Below are 18,858 nucleotides of genomic sequence, written 5' to 3'. Positions count from 1 at the left end.
TTAGTGTGAGATCAGGGTGTGTGGACAGCCTCTGACCAGCTAGAGTCATTCGTCTGTGCTCTGGTTGCCCTCCTTTTCTGGAGGAATTTTTACCTCCCTCATAGATGTTTTTAGCAATATATCAAGGTCCAACACAACTTTGATTTATTCTAAAAGAAAAGCTAGAGCCAAAAATGAGAGAATCCAGGCCCTGTGGCTGGATACTCCACGCCTGGCCCCCAGCGTGTTAGGACCAGATGGGGTCTTTGTCCCTGGAGCTGCTCTACTCGGTATAATCAGACTCAGATCTTGTTCATATAAAGAGCGTGGGAGAATAATAGAAACTGCCTAAATATGAGGACCTTGTCTGATCTATATGTCCTTGTCTAAAGAACTATGGAGATAACGCTATACCTCTGTATAAAATATGTGATGTTGCTGTAGCCCTAATATTTCCATACAGGTCTCTGAATATATCATCTTGCCCCAGAGTTACAAATTGAGATAATGGAGACAAGAAGGAGACATTATATTTTAATTGGAATAGATCACAGCAGATGTTCCAACAAAGAAGGAATGGATCATATATGCAAATAGTAATTCACAATACATAAATGTATATTATCGCAGTACAGAAAAGTGAAAGATGTTTGTTGACAGACACTGATTGTGAATTGAAAGAGATTGATGAATGGCAGATTGCGGAAATTGGGAGTTAGGAAGAAATGCTGGGTATTTTGGGGAGGTTTTAGGCTATGTGCACACGTTGCGGATTTAGATGCGGATCCACAGCGTTTTTTTGGATGTGCAGAATTGTATCAAATCCACAGTGTAGTGCACAAGCAATGTAAGTCAATGGAAAATTGACATTTGTTGTGCACATGCTGTGGAAAAAAAACACGCGGAATAGATAGATATTAGATCGATTTATCGATCTAATATCTATCTGTTATCTATCATCTACCTATCTGTGTGTTAACAGTATTCTTCAATGCAGTATGTAAATTAAGAGGTTGGACAAGAAATGGCATCACAATTCTTTTTTTTTGTTAAACAATAGATCTTTAGCTAGCCTACAAAAACGCATACAAATCCGAATGAAAAAAAAGGATGAAAATCCGCACCAAAACCGCACGGATTTTTGCCTGCGTTTTCTGCCAAGAGATGCAGAATCTGCACAGAAAATTCCACAGGCAAAGCTGCAACGTGTGCAGGTGTAGGATTCTTATCCAATTAGTGAATATATAAATATATAACTGAGAAATATTCAATGAACATGCAATATTGCATTTCATTTGCTTATTAGATAACAGATGTTTGTTGGTAACTGCATATATTTTAATTCAAATGTAAGTTCTCACTTGCTTTCTCATTTACCTATTTGTCATTACTTTAACTCTCAGTTATGTGCTTTCTTGTAATGTTTGTCAAAAATATATGATTTCGCCTTGTGTGACTTTTCTTTTGTGGTTAAAAAAAATGTGATTTTTCAGTAAAATATGTCCCACCTTCTAAATATCACTTTTCTCTATGTGAGATATTTGATGCTTAGAAAGACTCCTTTTGTAGCTAAAGCATTTCTCACATTCTGAACATGAATATGGCTTCTCCCCAGTGTGAGTTCTCTGATGTGAAACAAGATATGATTTCTCTGAAAAACATTTCCCACACTCTGAACATGAAAATGGCTTTTCCCCAGTGTGAAATCGCTGATGTGCAGCAAATTGTGATTTTATTGTAAAACATTTCCCACATTCTGAACATGAAAATGGCATCTCCCCTGTGTGAAATCTCTGATGAATAATAAAATGAGATTTATATGTAAAACATTTCCCACATTCTGAACATGAATATGGCTTCTCCCCCTTGTGACTTTTCTGATGTGTAATAAGATTTGACTTATTTGCAAAACATTTCCCACATTCTGAACATGAACATGGCTTCTCCCCCGTGTGACTTTTCTGATGTGTAACAAGATTTGACTTAATTGCAAAACATTTACCACATTCTGAACATGAAAATGGCTTCTCCCCTGTGTGAGTTCTCTGATGCTCAACAAGATTTGACTTACTTGCAAAACATTTACCACATTCTGAACATGAAAATGGCTTCTCCCCGGTGTGACTTCTATGATGCGCAACAAGATTTGGCTTGGTTGCAAAACATTTCCCACATTCTGAACATGAAAATCGCTTTTCCCCTGTGTGACTTCTCTGATGCGTAACAAGAATTGGCTTACTTGTGAAACATTTACCACATTCTGAACATGAAAACGGCTTCTCCCCTGTGTGACATCTCTGATGCGTAACAAGATAGGTCTTACTTGCAAACCATTTCCCACATTCTGAACATGAATATGACTTCTTCCCTGTGTGAACTGTTTTTTGGCTAACATGCTCTAATTTCTTGCTAAAATTTTTCCCATACTCTGAAGAAGAAAATCTATTCTCCGCTATGTGAATTTTTGGATGTGTAACAAAAGACATTTTGAGGGAGAAACTTTTTTCATATTCTAAACTCGAAAATTGCTTGTTTGCTGTAAGAACAGTTAGATTTTTAATGCCTATTTTGTGACTTTTATTTCTCTTAATAGTCTGTGATGAATCAGAAGATGGGACTTGTTTAAAAGGATCAGATAATAGATCTTTGTTGGGAAAGGATGAGGCTATATCTGGAATAGTCGCATATACATTAGTCATATCTTGATTTAGATCAAGGTCATCTAATTTAAAAGTTGAAGATTTCAATTGTTCCTCTGATCTCCCGTTACAGTCATCTGCCAAGAATAAAGATTATTTTTGAATTAATTATGATGAATTACTTTTTTATAACATTTTTAAAATACCCAAAGATATTGTAAGTTATGAAGGAAAATTCCATTATTTACTAAAACAAAAACATTTAAAAAATCTAACAGTAAACCTTGAAAAGCAACATGGCCTCCATAAATAAATCAATTCAGCAAAATCTGCATTCCCAAAGCCAAATGTGCCCCTTGATCCTGAGCCTTACAGTGTGCGAAAAAACTGTTAGCGTCCACATGTTTAGCATTGCAGTAATGGGAAGAACCCACTTAAACATTTACAGTATGCATGCCCTCAGAAGCACTAGTTGGGTACCACTTATTGAATGCAAAAATGGCATATTTGCAATTGTCATTCTCCAACATCCACTGTGTGCTAGTTTGCAGAGAATAACTGTGGAGTCAAAATAGTCACTACCCCTAAAGATGAATTCACTGAGGGAAAATTTTATGCAGTCTTCCACTGCTTTTCCTGCCATCCTGACACCTTAGGTGATCTGAAAATTGCTAATCACAAAAGTCCAAAAAAGGTCATTCAAAATGGCACTTCTCAAACAATTACAAAACAAGTTTTAGCCACAAATTTGTGACCAAAAAAGGAAGAGATCCATCAAAACAAAGAAAAACATAGTCATAAGGTGCTATCAGTGATTAGAACCCTCGTCAGTAGTGAAGTCATGCCTTCTAATGCCGAGGAATGAACACTCAGAGATAGCGCTTGTAGATGCCCAGTGTAGGGGGTGATTATTCCTTGGCCTCAAAAGGGATAACTTCACTACTGACAGTGGTTCTAATCACTGATATGGCTAAAACATGTTTGGATCTACAAATGGTGACAAACTATTCCTGCAAAATCTGTATTCTCACAGTCAAATGGCATTCCTTCTGAGCCCTGCCATGTGCCCAAACAGTATAATACTGTCTGATTTAGGAGAAGTTGGAAAATATATTGCGGTGTCTATTTTTTTTCTATTTCCCCTTTTAAAATTGAAAACATGTATTCACCTAAAGGGTTAAACTTCCTGAATGTGGATTTTGTAAATAACTCCGAAAGTGATATGGCAGTAAAAAAAAAAAATGTTTTTTTATAAATGTCCTTGAACATATGAAAATTGGTTGTTTAAGCCTTTTAAAGACCTAAAAAAAATTAAATATTTGAGAAATGCTGTCAACTTAAAGTAGAAATACAATAAATGCGGTTTATTAAATATTGTGTGTAGTCTAAATATTTGTTTTAATGGTGTGTAAATTCTAATACTTAAAAAAATTACCAAATTTAAATTTTTTTCAATAAATAAACTCAAAACATATTAACCTAAAATTACCACTAACGTTAAGTACAATGTGTCACAGAAAAACCCAACAATCTCAGAATCACTTGTATTAGGATAAGAATTTTAAAATTATTACTACATAAAGTGATTCATGTCAGATGTGAAATATGGAAATGTATGTAGAAAAGCCGCGGAGACACCATCATGTGTTTCTCAACTCAAGCAATAAATAGCCAGGTCTTTCACCGGGAAGGAACAACCACGGGAAGGGCAGCATACAAAAAGGAAAACCACCTATGCCAAAACATGGTATCCATCCACAGATACCCCGAAACAGCTGTCTGTGGATGTATACCATGTTTTGGCATAGGTGGTTTTCCTTTTTGGATGCTGCCCTTCAAGTGGTTGTTCCTTCCCGGTGAAAGACCTGGCTATTTATTGCTAGCGCTGAGAAACACATGATGGTGTCTCCGCGGCTTTTCTACATGCATTTGCATATTTCCCATAAGGGATGGGAGCAGTGTTCTGGATCACTGGGTTGAGAAACACGTGATGGTGTCTCCGCGGTGTTGGATGTTTTGATCTCCCCGAGGTCATTCATCCTTATGTTTATAGATGTGAAATATGGGGCATGGTTAGGAAAAAAACTGGAAAGGCAAAAAGCGATTAAATTAGAGGATCTTGTGCAATAACTACTGTACACAAAAACTGTGAAATATCTAGGTAATTATTGTGTGTGACCTGGTAGCTCTCAGCAATCCAAACTGTTGTAGGGAGCAGTATTTTATGTCAGATGAGTTTCTTTAAGAAATATTAGACATTTAGTGAGAACTTTTCAACATAGTGCACTAAACCGGAGTTACACTCATTTATGAAGGACCATTGGAGCTCATAGAAGTCCTGTCTAGAAAGGTAGAAAAAGTATTAGTGCTCCCCGTTTCAGAAGAGATTGTGCAGTAATTTGAATTCCTTAGGATCAAAAACACCATTAAATTTATGATATGGAGTCATTAGAGCCATTAACCAAGCACATCTTAGAGACATATGCAATAGGTGTAAGTTTTTTTCACATAGTTTATCGTGAACCTCTGAAGTTAGAGTTCTTTTCTCCCAGAAACTGAAAAGTAAGATTAATGGGATAATCTTTTGTTATTGTACAGAAATTTGCATTTGGCCAAGATTAAAAATTATTAAACAAGGAAAGAGGAATGGAGTGATCCATGGATTGGATCTATATGCAGTATCTCAAGATAGCAAAAAGTGAGTCAATTCACACTATACCTTTATATACCTTTAGAGACTAACTACAACACTCAGAAGCCTGCGCTTCCCCTTTCTCTCTCTATAATCCCCTCTTGTTTTATAGAAACTGAAAAGTAAAATTAATGGGATACTCTTCTGTTATTGTGCAGAAATTCGCATTTGGTCAAGATTAAAAATTATTAAATGTAATTTACTCTACTAATAAGGAGTCAACAATGAATGACTCCAGTAAATGTTCAAACTAATGGGGACAGTTTGGGGTGGAGGAGCATGCAGTGGTCTAGCAAGAGAATGGTGACCTTTAATTGTAATATTACCAGACAACACCACTGATAAAGCAGTGCCAGCTAGTGATGAAGTAAAGGTACCGTCACACATAGCGACGCTGCAGCGATACCGACAACGATCCGGATCGCTGCAGCGTCGCTGTTTGGTCGCTGGAGAGCTGTCACACAGACAGCTCTCCAGCGACCAACGATCCCGAGTTCCCCGGTAACCAGGGTAAACATCGTGTAACTAAGCGCAGGGCCGCGCTTAGTAACCCGATGTTTACCCTGGTTACCATCCTAAAAAGTAAAAAAACAAACGCTACATACTTACCTACAGCCGTCTGTCCTCGGCGCTCTGCTTCTCTGGTCTGGCTGTGAGCGCCGGGCAGCCAGAAACAGAGCGGTGACGTCACCGCTCTGCTTTCCGGCTGACCGACGCTCACAGCCAGAGCAGGAGGAGAGCAGAGCACAGCGCTGGAGGACAGACAGCGGTAGGTAAGTATGTAGTGTTTGTTTTTTTACTTTTAGGATGGTAACCAGGGTAAACATCGGGTTACTAAGCGCGGCCCTGCGCTTAGTTACCCGATGTTTACCCTGGTTACCAGCAAAGACATCGCTGAATCGGTGTCACACACGCCGATTCAGCGATGTCTACGGGGAGTCCAGCGACGAAATAAAGTTCTGGACTTTCTTCCCCGACCAGCGACAGCACAGCAGGGGCCTGATCGCTGCTGCCTGTCACACTGGATGATATCGCTAGCGAGGACGCTGCAACGTCACGGATCGCTAGCGATATCGTCTAGTGTGACAGTACCCCAAGAATAGTAATGAAAAGATTCTGTGAATTCTTTGCATTTAGCAATTACTCACCTGGGTGGTTATTTATAGGAATTTCCTCTTCACACCGCTCATCACCCCTAAAATTTGTCTCTGTAGTATTAATATGGGTCAGATCTTCACCCTGAAACAAATATTGTAAAAGTCACAGACAGATGGAGACGTCACATCTACGATCATCTCTAATCCTGCAATCTCTGCTGTTTTCATTACACAAGTATAAAACATATCATACTTAGGACCCTGAGCCACAAAATGTGATGAGTCATTACACAAGGACAAGTTGTGAGACAGGGTAGTCAAGAGGTCCGGGGTCAGATGCCAAGAGAGCTCATCATAAATTATTGGGGTAAGAAAATGGCTTAGTCAGGTAACAGTCCGAGGTCAGAATTCCAGGAAGGTAGTGAGACAAATGGGCTAGGCAAACAAATAAATGGTCAAAGTCAAGGACAAAGGTCAGGCAGGCAAAGAACAGAAACAAAGCCCTGAAAAACACACACATACCACCGAGCTAAGGTTAGTTACTGTCAACCATCTAAATATCCAGATATTCAACCACAATGGGAGACAACTGAACGAAACCAAGCATGCCCCTGCCTTGATTGGCGTTTGGACTGTCACTCACAATACTGACAACTCAGGAATACCCTGATCCTATAGGGCGGCTGGGCTGTCACTCACTGAGTCCAGGACAGAGTGAATGGTGCAATCATGACAATACCCTTTTTTCTACAACCCCTGGCAAAAATTATGGAATCATCGGCCTTGGAGGATGTTCATTCAGTTGTTTAATTTTGTAGAAAAAAAGCAGATCACAGACATGGCACAAAATGAAAGTAATTTCAAATGGCAACTTTCTGGCTTTAATAAACACTAAAAGAAATCGAGAACAAAAAATGTTGTAGACAGTAATGGTTAATTTTTTTAGAACAAGCAGAGGGAAAAAATTATGGAATCACTCAATTCTGAGGAAAAAATTATGGAATCATGAAAAACAAACAAACAAACACTTCAAAACATCACTAGTATTTTGTTGCACCACCTCTGGCTTTTATAGCAGCTTGCAGTCTCTGAGGCATGGACTTAATGAGTGTCAAACAGTCTCTTCATCAATCTGGCTCCAACATTCTCTGATTGTTGTTGCCAGATCAGCTTTGCAGGTTGGAGCCTTGTCATGGACCATTTTCTTTAACTTCCACCAAAGATTTTCAATTGGATTGAGATCCGGACTATTTGCAGGCCATGACATTGACCTTATGTGTCTATTTTCAAGGAATATTTTAACAGTTTTTGCTCTATGGCAGGCAGGATGCATTATTATCTTGAAAAATGATTTCATCATCCCCAAACATCCTTTCAATTGATGGGTCCAAATTATCAACATAAACTTGTGCATTTACTGAAGATGTAATGACAGTCATCTCCCCAGTGCCTTTACCTGAGATGCAGTCCCATATCATCAATGACTGTGGAACTTTGCATGTTCTCTTCAGGCAGTCATCTTTATAAATCTCATTGGAGCAGCAGCAAACAAAAGTTCCAGCATCATCACCTTGCCCAATGCAGATTTTCAATTAATCACTGAATATGACTTTCATCCAGTCATCCACAGTCCACGATTGCACTCCCTTAGCCCATTGTAACCTTGTTTTTTTTCTGTTTAGGTGTTAATGATGGATGTGAATCCCATTTCCTTAAGCGGTTTCTTACAGTTCAGTCACAGGCGTTAACTCCAGTTTCATCTCATTCGCTCCTCATTTGTTTTGTTGTGCATTTCCTGTTTTGGAGACATATTGCTTTAAGTTTTCGGTCTTGACGCTTTGATGTCTTCCTTGGTCTACCAGTATGTTTGCCTTTAATAACCTTCCCATGTTGTTTGTATTTGGTCCAGATTTTAGACACAGCTGACTGTGAACAACCAACATCTTTTGCAACATTGCGTGATGATTTACCCTCTTTTAAGAGGTTGATAATCCTCTCCTTTGTTTCAACTGACATCTCTCGTGTTGGAGCCATGATTCATGTCAGTCCACTTGGTCCCCACTCGACCTTCTCCGATTTTGCTGAAAATTTATAAGGATGTACATGTATGTTTGAAAAGAGGTTCTGTAAATTTTTAGGGCCAGATCTCAAATACATTGGGCACTGTTGACCTTTCAATGGAATTTCTTTGGTACCAGTCATGGAAAGTCGCCCTGTGATGGGATTGGAGGGACAGCAAAGAGGTTGGCAGCTCGTGCCAGTCTTCAACGCCCAACTGAAAACCAAATACTGACCCCGGTGGATTTTTTCAACTTTTGCAACGAGCAACTGCATGGAATCAAGTTTTTTTTTGTTCCAAAAGAAAAAAAATTGACGAAATACGGGTAGTTCATTGGAAAGGTTCAAAGATGGACATACAATTGCTGGAACAAGAGAAAATCACTAGTTTGTGCCAATTGATGACAAAAAGATTTGCATTTCAAGGGTGTCAAATGAGCCATCATCTTTCATTGCCCATGTAGATAGATCTGTCAGATCAGAAATGCCTTTTGTGCCAATTGCAAACCTCCAGCCAGGGCAATACATTGCCTGCATTTACGATAGGAACTGGTGGATTGGAAATATTTCTGAAATTTCAGTCGACGAGCATGATGCATTAATAAATTGTATGCATCCTCATGGACCAGCTAGCTTCTTTCACTGGCCAATGAGAAATGATACATGCTGGATTCCCGAGCAGTCAATCATTGCAATAATTCCAGCACCAGCTGCAACAGCAATGGGCCGACAATACACCTTCTTGGAACCGATTATGTTGGAAATTCAGCAACAATTCCAGACCACTTAGACTGAACATTATGGCTTGGGAACCAACAAAAGATACCCAATATTAGGCTTGGGATCCTAGCTAAAGACACCCACCCTCAGGCTTCGGAACCTGCGATAAAGAGACCGCCCGAGGCTCGCCTTGCACGGCTATCGGCCATGGCTCCTAGGTGATGGGGCTGCCAATTCTCGAAAGACAGCATTATTACAATTCTTAATAGGATTATAATACCAATTCTTAGAGAATTGGTTGTGGTATAACCACCATGGACCAACGCAAGGGTTTGAATAGTGCAGTTACCATTCATTGCGTATTAATAAATAACACCATGTTCAGTGGCATTTTTCATTTCTTAAACTGAGAGACTCCAAAAAAACAAAACAATCATCCTTGTAGAGAAAAATGTGCTCTTTCTAATGATATTCAGAATTAATATATTTTAGGGGTACCCTTTTTGAGAAATATTTCCACAAATACATATGCTTTGACCGTGATATTGCAGCAATGCAAAGTCATGTAGATGTTTGGTGTACAGGGCAAAACACCAGTTGCTATTGGTTTTTGGACTTGAGTTATATATGGGCAAAGTTTGGCATAAATTTTATGCGACGCGTTTTTCAAGCTACTTTGACACAAAATTGCGGCCGAAATATTGTTTTGTCATAGCCGGTAATAATTTTATCATGTTTAGCAGCAAAAGTTGAGCTAGTATGCCAAATTTCAGCATCATAGCCAGTATAGAACTCTAATGGCTAAGTGCCAAAGTTTGCAAAATCCTCTTAGCTGAAGCCGCAGGCTTGGTGGGACACCCAGTGAAAGGTCAACAGTGCCCAATGTATTTGAGATCTGGCCCTAAAAATTTACAGAACCTCTTTTCAAACATACATGTACATCCTTATAAATTTTCAGCAAAATCGGAGGTCGAGTGGGGACCACTGGTCCACTTGACATGGAATGACCCATTATTATCTTCATTTAATTTGTCTTAAATGAAAAAACACAAAAGAGAATGAAGCAAAAAGCAAAACATTGATCATTTCACACAAAACTCCAAAAATGGGCCAGACAAAAGTATTGGCACCCTCAGCCTAATACTTGGTTGCACAACCTTTAGCCAAAATAACTGCGACCAACCGCTTCCGGTAACCATCAATGAGTTTCTTACAATGCTCTGCTGGAATTTTAGACCATTCTTCTTTGGCAAACTGCTCCAGGTCCCTGATATTTGAAGGGTGCCTTCTCCAAACTGCCATTTTTAGATCTCTCTACAGGTCTTCTATGGGATTCAGGCCTGGACTCATTGCTGACCACCTTAGAAGTCTCCAGTGCTTTCTCTCAAACCATTTTCTAGTGCTTTTTGAAGTGTGTTTTGGGTCATTGTACTGCTGGAAGACCCATGACCTCTGAGGGAGACCCAGCTTTCTCACACTGGGCCCTACATTATGCTGCAAAATTTGTTGGTAGTCTTCAGACTTCATAATGCCATGCACATGGTCAAGCAGTCCAGTGCCAGAGGCAGCAAAGCAACCCCAAAACATCAGGGAACCTCCGCCATGTTTGACTGTAGGGACCGTGTTCTTTTCTTTGAATGTCTCTTTTTTTCTCCTGTAAACTCTATGTTGATGCCTTTGCCCAAAAAGCTCTACTTTTGTCTCATCTGACCAGAGAACATTCTTCCAAAACGTTTTAGGCTTTTTCAGGTAAGTTTTGGCAAACTCCAGCCTGGCTTTATTATGTCTCGGGGTAAGAAGTGGGGTCTTCCTGGGTCTCCTACCATACAGTCTCTTTTCATTCAGATGCCGACGGATACTACGGGTTGACACTGTTGTACCCTCAGACTGCAGGGCAGCTTGAACTTGTTTGGATGTTAGTCGAGGTTCTTTATCCAACATCCGCACAATCTTGCGTTGAAATCTCTTGTAAATTTTTCTTTTCCGTCCACATCTAGGGAGGTTAGCCACAGTGCCATGGGCTTTAAACTTCTTGATGACACTGCGCACGGTAGACACAGGAACATTCAGGTCTTTGGAGATGGACTTGTAGCCTTGAGATTGCTCATGCTTCCTCACAATTTGGTTTCTCAAGTCCTCAGACAGTTCTTTGGTCTTCTTTCTTTTCTCCATGCTCAATGTGGTACACACAAGGACACAGGTTGAGTCAACTTTACTCCATGTCAACTGGCTGCATGTGTGATTTAGTTATAGCCAACACCTGTTAGGTGCCACAGGTAAGTTACAGGTGCTGTTAATTACACAAATTAGAGAGGCATCAAATTTTACAGTGCCAATACTTTTGTCCACCCCCTTTTTTATGTTTGGTGTGAAATTATATCCAATTTGGCTTTAGGACAATTTTTTTTGTGTTTTTTCATTTAAGACAAATTAAATGAAGATAATAATAACAAAGAATTTGTGTTTGCAATCATTTTCAGGAAGAAACTGAGTATTATCTGACAGAATTGCAGGGGTGTCAATACTTCTGACCACAACTGTATGTATTCCTAATTATAATTTTGTTTAATTCAAGGACAGAGGCCACCATCTGTTAGGCGTCGGGATTCTCCCGCTGCACAGGATAGAACCCAAGCCATATCTGCCTCTGCGATCTCCCATTCAGCATTGGCTACTGCGGGTGCTGCTGAGCATAGACATCGGTCCCAGCATCTTGCTCAGGCTCGTGCTGTTCGTCTGGTTACTGCTGGCTCTCCAGCCAAGTCTATGGTAACCAGCGACAGGCAGCGACGATCGAACGCTTTGGAGGCTAAGTCCAGAAAATCACCTTACTGGGCATGTCCGTGACGTGGCGTCTTCCCATTGGTGGTCGGATGTCTCCGGCTTTGGTGATGTGGCAGCTCCAGATTGGCCAGCGAACGATGCCTCAGCCAACAGGGCGGGAGTGTTTGGGGTTGAGCCTTTTGTATAAAAGACTCCCAATGGCGCCCACGGGGGAGCTAGTATAATTTGTGCGTGGCTATGTGTGTGGAGATCCTACAACTCTGTCTGCAAGTGTTGTATGTCTGCATGGCTCTGGACTGTACACATAGGCAGGCAGCTAGCGTCAGTGGTGGTAATTAGCCGCTTGGCTTAGCATCTGTTTCCTACATGTGTGCGGTTAGCACAGTAGAGTCTCAGAGCAAACTCAACCCTGGTCAGAGTCTTGTACTCGGCATCTGCTTCGTTCCTGTGTGCAATTTACATGGTTCAGTTGCTGTGTGAGTTCAGTTCTTGTGCTTATCCTGTGACCATTAACTGGAGTAAGCTCTTAGTACTGTTCCTTTTCTTTGGAGTAACTGAGCCTTGTGCTCAGCCTCCTGTGCCCACGGAGTGACGTTAACTCCATGTGTATTTGTAGTCGCTCGCTGCATGTTCCGTCATTGCTCACTAGCAGCAGTTTTACATCTCTGCACAGTGGACCCTGAGTTGCGATTACACTTTTTCTATTTATTTTGTTTAGTGCAATACATCAACCCTAACGCTATCTTTCCATTTAACAAAGAAAGATCGAGCAGCTAGCAGGCCAGGAGGAAGGACAGATATCACCTTTGTGTAAACTTTTGTTCACATATTCTTTCATGTTGGTCCGTTAAGGCCCAAATTGTATAGGCAAGCTTTAGGAAACTTGGTATTAGAGAAAGGTGGTATCTCTTTCTCTTTTTCTGAAAACACATCTCCAAAGTCTTTCAAATACCCCTACAGACCCTCCAGACTAGGGGAGCAAATGTGTACAGAACTTAAAACATCTCTTATGACAACAGTGGCTCCATTGAACAATATCCTTCTGTGAAGAATATTGGAGATATAATTCCACGTCTATTATTTGTATCCTCTTTGGCATGGAATTTTAAAAACCCCTTCAGTGTGCAGTTGTGTTATGATCTGGTGGCCTTGGAGCAGCATGAGACGTACTCTGGAGAAGGTGGCACCTGTACTGACCGCAAACTCTGAACTAGCAGCGCAACTAGAAGCAGCCGTGGGGGGTACCTAACGCTCCCTAGACCCCTCGACACAGCCTAAGAATTAACTACCCCTAAAGACAGAAACAGGAAACCTATCTTGCCTCAGAGAAAATCCCCAAAGGATAGAGAGCCCCCCACAAATATTGACTGTGAGAGGAGAGGGAAAAAACATACGCAGACATGAAATCAGGATTTAGCATAGGAGGCCATACTAGCTAAAAAGAAAGGATAGGACAGAGTACTATGCGGTCAGTATAAATACACTAGAAAATATCCACCACAGAAAAATACAAAACACCAATCTAACTAAAGACATGGAGGGTATATCTGCATCTCCAGAGACACAGCTAAGCTGCAAAAAATCCTTTACAACAAAGCTGGACAAGACAAAACATGAAAAATGCACAGAACCATAAGGTCCACAACAGCTGGACAGCAAAAACAAAGGCAGGACTTATCTTTGAAGAAAAGCACAGCGAACAGGAGCGACCAGAAGGTATGTGAATCCTCCATAAACAATGGACAACTGGCACTGACTAAAGGATCAAGCAAGGCTATATAGCCCAGCCCAAATTGCAAAAAATAGATACACCTGATAAATGTTATGATCCAACTACCGCAGCACTACCACTCATAACCACCGGAGGGGGCCCAAGAGCAGAATTCACAACACAGTTGTAACAGAACACTAAGCAGCAGCTGGGGGCAAAAGTCAAAAGGCAGTGAGTGACAGAACTGACACCTTGTCCAGCTCAGATCAGAGAAAATTCAGCTCACCCCTTTGAATGTTTTCACAGTCCTTGAAAGAAATCTGAGCAAGGAAAAGAGTTTTTGATTAACACTGTGAACTATTGCAGAGAAAAAAAGAGGTATCCAGCTCCGGAGATAAAATCAAAATTCTTTATTCCAAAATTTGAAACAGAAGAAGGGATTAGCTGTTGGACATGAGCCTGTAACTTCCGGAGGAAAAGTCGTGGTTTCACTGAACGCGTGTATAACCATTGTGTATATAGAGTATTGTCTAGTGTGGCATTAAGGAGATTAAATATATAATTTAACCTTGGGCTGCTCTTTTATCTCGATCCACGAATCCAAACGTCCTTTTCTTGGTTTAATGATCCATGCTACTGGGGCTGGTTTCTGGCCCGATATAACTCCTTTTAACGGACCGAGCTTATATAAAACGAGGAACTAGTGGCAGCTCTACCGGGCTGATAAGGTTTTGTTCACTGGGGCTAGTTAAAGGGGCATCTCTGCCTGTCAGAGTTGTGGGCGACTGTGATCCCACATCAATTGACTGTGTGGGTCACTTCCTCTCACTCACTGTGCCTTCTTGGGCCCCTGTGGTGAGGGGGTGTCTGTATAAAACTGTGCCAAGCTGACCTTACGTGTCCACAGGGTGAATAAATCTACACATTGGTACAAGTGGTGAGACTTTACCACGTGATCCTGCAGACGTAATATTGACTTTAGGCGGTGTGGCGAGGTGCGGATCCTTCACATCTTCCGACACCAATAGATAACAGGATTGTGAATAAGCAGCCATGGAAACCCCAATTCCAACCCAGCAGGTACATTATCCAAAACAAAGCAGGAGATTGCCTCAGAATGAAGTGTTCCCACTTGCAGTAACGGTAACGGTGTCCTGTCAATGTCAAAAATTTGGATAGTTCTTTCCAACCTAACTGTCCCTAATCCTAATATCTGAACAAGTCCTGAATCGATAAAGTTGGGTGCAGATCCACAGTCAATGAAAGCCAATGCTGATAACAACTGGTTCTTTAAAAAGTAACTCCACATTTAGCAGTACTTTATTTGAGGAGTTAAAAAGTACCTGGAAGCCTGGGTAACCTCCTCGACAATCACCTAGGCTTAGTCAATTCCTGACGACTGTCTTCCTTGAGGATACATTGAGCAGTCCTTTAGAAAATGCACAGCACGATCATAGTATGGGCAGAGTCCGAGATTGCGCTAACATTTCCTTTCAAATGCCCGAAAGCTGGCAGCTTAGGGGGAATGACCGAAACAACCTGCCGCTCAACTTGCCACTGCCAAATTCTGTGATCAATCCTAATGGCCTGAGTCATTGCCTCTCCCAAGAAACAAACTGGAGTATGCAGAGCCAGAGCAGGTGCAGGCACCTGAGAGCTGCATCACTCCACAGAAACCCAGTGGAAAATAGGCAGAAATTGGTTCTATAGTCATCAGGGGGAAGCCCCCTGTTTCAGGCTCATGATTCTTGCCTCCGTGACCTGGATCCTGTTAGCTTCATCATAGATCAACCCTAAGGAGTCAACAGAAGATCATACAGGCGCTGGTGGGGACAAAGAAAATTCACAAGTGTGAGCCCCCCCACCCACTGACCAGTGACTCATACTGAAGACTGGAATTGTAGGGTAAAAAATACCTTACAGCTCACCTTGAACACCCTAAACTGTTTTTTGTCCCCCAAAAATTTGTCAGGAAGGGCCACTACTGGTTTGCGAGAGACCAACTGCACGTCCGAAGGTACAGCCATCATAGTTATTGTCATGATATGACTGCAGGATAGCAAGGGCTTTGGGCTCTTATTCCGTCCCTCAAGCTAAGGGACTCTAGGTTAGCCCTGTTCCCAGGATTACACCTGTTGGTGGGGATACCTGGGTCTCGTACCTTGGTATTCTCTTGAACTGAACTAATCTGATCCCCTCCCATCGCCCTGGGAACAAGGGGACAAAATTGTATGGGTTAACACAGACAGACAGGTGAAACAGAAGCTTAGTCACACAAAACTCACACAAGAATAAACACTAAGCATAAAAGTGGAAAGCCAGTGAGGCAAAGAAATTACATAAAACTTCAAAGGAGAAGGGAAGGTTTTCACCAAAAACTGCACACCAATATCGCAGAGCAACTACCAGAAATCCCTGGATATCACCACCTCTCCAGACCAGGTTAAGACGAGGTATAGTAGGCACTTACTGAATAGTCCAGCTCATATATATAGGTTAAAAGAAGATATAATTAGTTCTCCCAGAACATGAGACCAAAGAGTATTAACAACCTAGCCCAGCAGAGATTTATCTCCTGGTAACCAGTCTGGGAGCTACAAGTCTCTATATTGATGCCCGAGCCTCACTGCGCTGATTACAGCCATTAGTGAAGTTACAAGGAAAAGTGCAAGAATCTAGAGATTCCAGACCCAGATGCCGCCATGACAGTCGGCGACGTTTGTATAAATCTCATTGTAAGCTACTGATGGTGGCGTAGAGCTCTGGGAAGCACTCAACACGCTAGAAAACAGTCCCAGAACAATTCTAGTGTTCCTTGGCACCTGATCGCAAAGTGTACAAATTGTATCCATACTGCTTGGAAAACAGTACAAGGCCAGTCATAATGTGACACTGAGTCACAAATATGATGCTGAATCACTATTAGTCAAAAGGGGATAAAAAAGGCATAGTCAGGTCACAGTCTGAGGTCAAAATTCCAGGAAGATAGCGGATCAAGACAAAGGGGCTAAGCAAATGGATTATCAAAGACAAGGTTCAAGATCGAGCAGCAAAAGATCAAGAAAAAAGCCCTGATAAACAAGGCACACACACACACCGCCGATCTAAGGCTATGACTGTTAATAATCAGTTACTAACAGCCACCTAAATAGCCAGGTAATCACCTAGAACAGGTGACACCTGGAAAAAACCCAGAACTCCACTGCCATGATTTGCGGTTGGACTGTAACTTACAATACTGACAGCTAATCATGCCCCTGCCTTAAATTGGATGACTGAGCTGTCACACACTCCCTGCTTCCTTGACACTGAGTGGTGGAATTGTGACAATACTGGTGGATAAAACAAGATCGAACACAAGACCCTTACAGCCTTCTACACATCTTATTGGAGATTTCATGACTAGTGATGAGCGAATATACTTGTTACTCGAGATTTCTCGAGCATGCACGGGAGTCCACCGAGTATTTTTTAGTGCTCAGAGATTTAGTTTTTAGCGCCGCAGCTGAATGATTTACATCTGTTAGCCAGCATAAGTACATGTGGGGATGCCCTAGCAACCAGACAACCCCCACATGTACTTATGCTGGCTAACAGATGTAAATCATTCAGCTGCGGCTAAAACTCCAAGCACTAAAAAATACTCAGAGGACCCCCGAGCATGCTCAAGAAATCTCGAGTAACGAGTATATTCGCTCATCACTATTCATGGCATCTCTCCATCTACCTGATGATCCTGAGGAACAGCGGGATTTTCTTGTTTACAGTCCTGTGGAAGAAGAGGACGGAGACATCTCTCTGGCGTTGTTCGCTTACTGGATAGAACTGGAGGAAACACATACAGGGGATGAATTAATTATTTACATACAGATCATTACAGGTTGTGAGTATTTAGTCCTGTCTTTTACCTGGTGATGTGAGGGGTTGGGGAACCTCCATCATGACGTCCTTGTACTGATCTTTATGTCCTTCTAAATACTCCCACTCCTCCATGGAGAAATAGACCGTGACATCCTGACACCTTATGGGGACCTGACACATACAATAATAGCATCACCCCTCTCATCCCATTATAGCATTACTGTATAATGCCCCAGCATTCCCAGCAGTGTCACCTCTCCAGTCAGCAGCTCAATCATCTTGTAGGTGAGTTCTAGGATCTTCTGGTCATTGATGTCCTCATGTATTAGGAGTTGAGGTCGAGGTCTTGTGATTGGGCTCATGGGTCTTCCCCATTCCTCAGACACAGGGGCCTGGCCGCGCTCACTAGAGGGCTTCTTCACCACTGTGTAATCCTGGTTATGGAGAGACAAATTCATAAATCTCACTACAGACATTTCCAGAGTCCTCACCTCTCCTTTCTGTCCTTCTGTTATTGCCATAGATAAGAATGATGTAATGTGACATTATCAGAATCTCTCACCTCTCCAGTAAGCCGGAAGAGGATCTCTAGGGTGAGGTGTAATATCTTGTTGTAACTACTATCCATCCTTGATGGGTCAATCAGGAAAATTCTTTTATATGGAAGCTCTCCACTAAGAGGAATCGATATCGTAGGGACCTGAATGGGAAGTAAAGTATCCTGTGTAATAATACAATTACTGGAGAAAATAAGGTGAACATATAATGATAAATAATGTGTAGATGTTGTATTCTAAGATTGTATAAGCTGGAATGTCATAAACATCACCCACTTGCACTCGTGACTCAGATGAAAACGTAAAGTAGGACTCTGCTTCTCATACTCACTTGTCCATTCAACCAGGGCAGAAGGAAATGATGGAGGTGGTGGAATGGGCAACGATGGGGGTAGTGGAAAGGACAATGATGGTGGTGGAAAGGGTAGTGGTGAGGGAAAAGGAAATGATAGAGGTGGAAAGGGCAATGATGGGGGTGGGGGGAGGGGGCAATAATGGAGGTGGTGGAGGAGAGGACAATATTGATAAGCGGGGGGAGGAGGACAATGACATTTGTGTGCGGGATTGGGATGGGAGGAAGGGGGATTTATAAATGGACTTTGGAACAGGGGGAGGTGGAGGAAGACGTTATTAATCGCTTATTATGTCTAATACAGTCCCTTAGTATATAGTGTACTCACTTATTATACATAGCACAGTCCATTAAAATATACTGTACTCACTTATTATGTATAGAACAATCAAAAAAAGAACAAGAGCA

At 41.5% G+C, this 18,858-nt stretch overlaps 1 protein-coding gene across 2 annotated transcripts in view; it reads right to left on the bottom strand.

The window, feature by feature from the left end:
• Positions 1 to 498: 498 nt before the first annotated feature.
• Positions 499 to 18,858, bottom strand: part of LOC138663847 (oocyte zinc finger protein XlCOF22-like) — a 37,497-nt gene continuing 19,137 nt past the window's right edge. Inside the window, exons 2-7 of one of the 2 annotated variants that reach the window (XM_069750199.1) lie at positions 18,104 to 18,241; positions 17,796 to 17,975; positions 17,589 to 17,712; positions 17,408 to 17,505; positions 6,459 to 6,549; positions 499 to 2,755 (exon numbers count right to left, since the gene is read on the bottom strand). In XM_069750199.1, coding sequence (XP_069606300.1) covers positions 1,491 to 2,755; positions 6,459 to 6,549; positions 17,408 to 17,505; positions 17,589 to 17,712; positions 17,796 to 17,975; positions 18,104 to 18,241 — 1,896 coding nt within the window. In that variant the 3' untranslated portion in view covers positions 499 to 1,490. The remainder of the gene's footprint in view (positions 2,756 to 6,458; positions 6,550 to 17,407; positions 17,506 to 17,588; positions 17,713 to 17,795; positions 17,976 to 18,103; positions 18,242 to 18,858) is intronic. The other variant, XM_069750200.1, reaches the window with a different exon arrangement.

Source organism: Ranitomeya imitator, chromosome 2, assembly GCF_032444005.1.
Source record: "Ranitomeya imitator isolate aRanImi1 chromosome 2, aRanImi1.pri, whole genome shotgun sequence".
NCBI lineage: Eukaryota > Metazoa > Chordata > Amphibia > Anura > Dendrobatidae > Ranitomeya > Ranitomeya imitator.
This window is presented reverse-complemented; position numbering and strand designations above follow the sequence as displayed.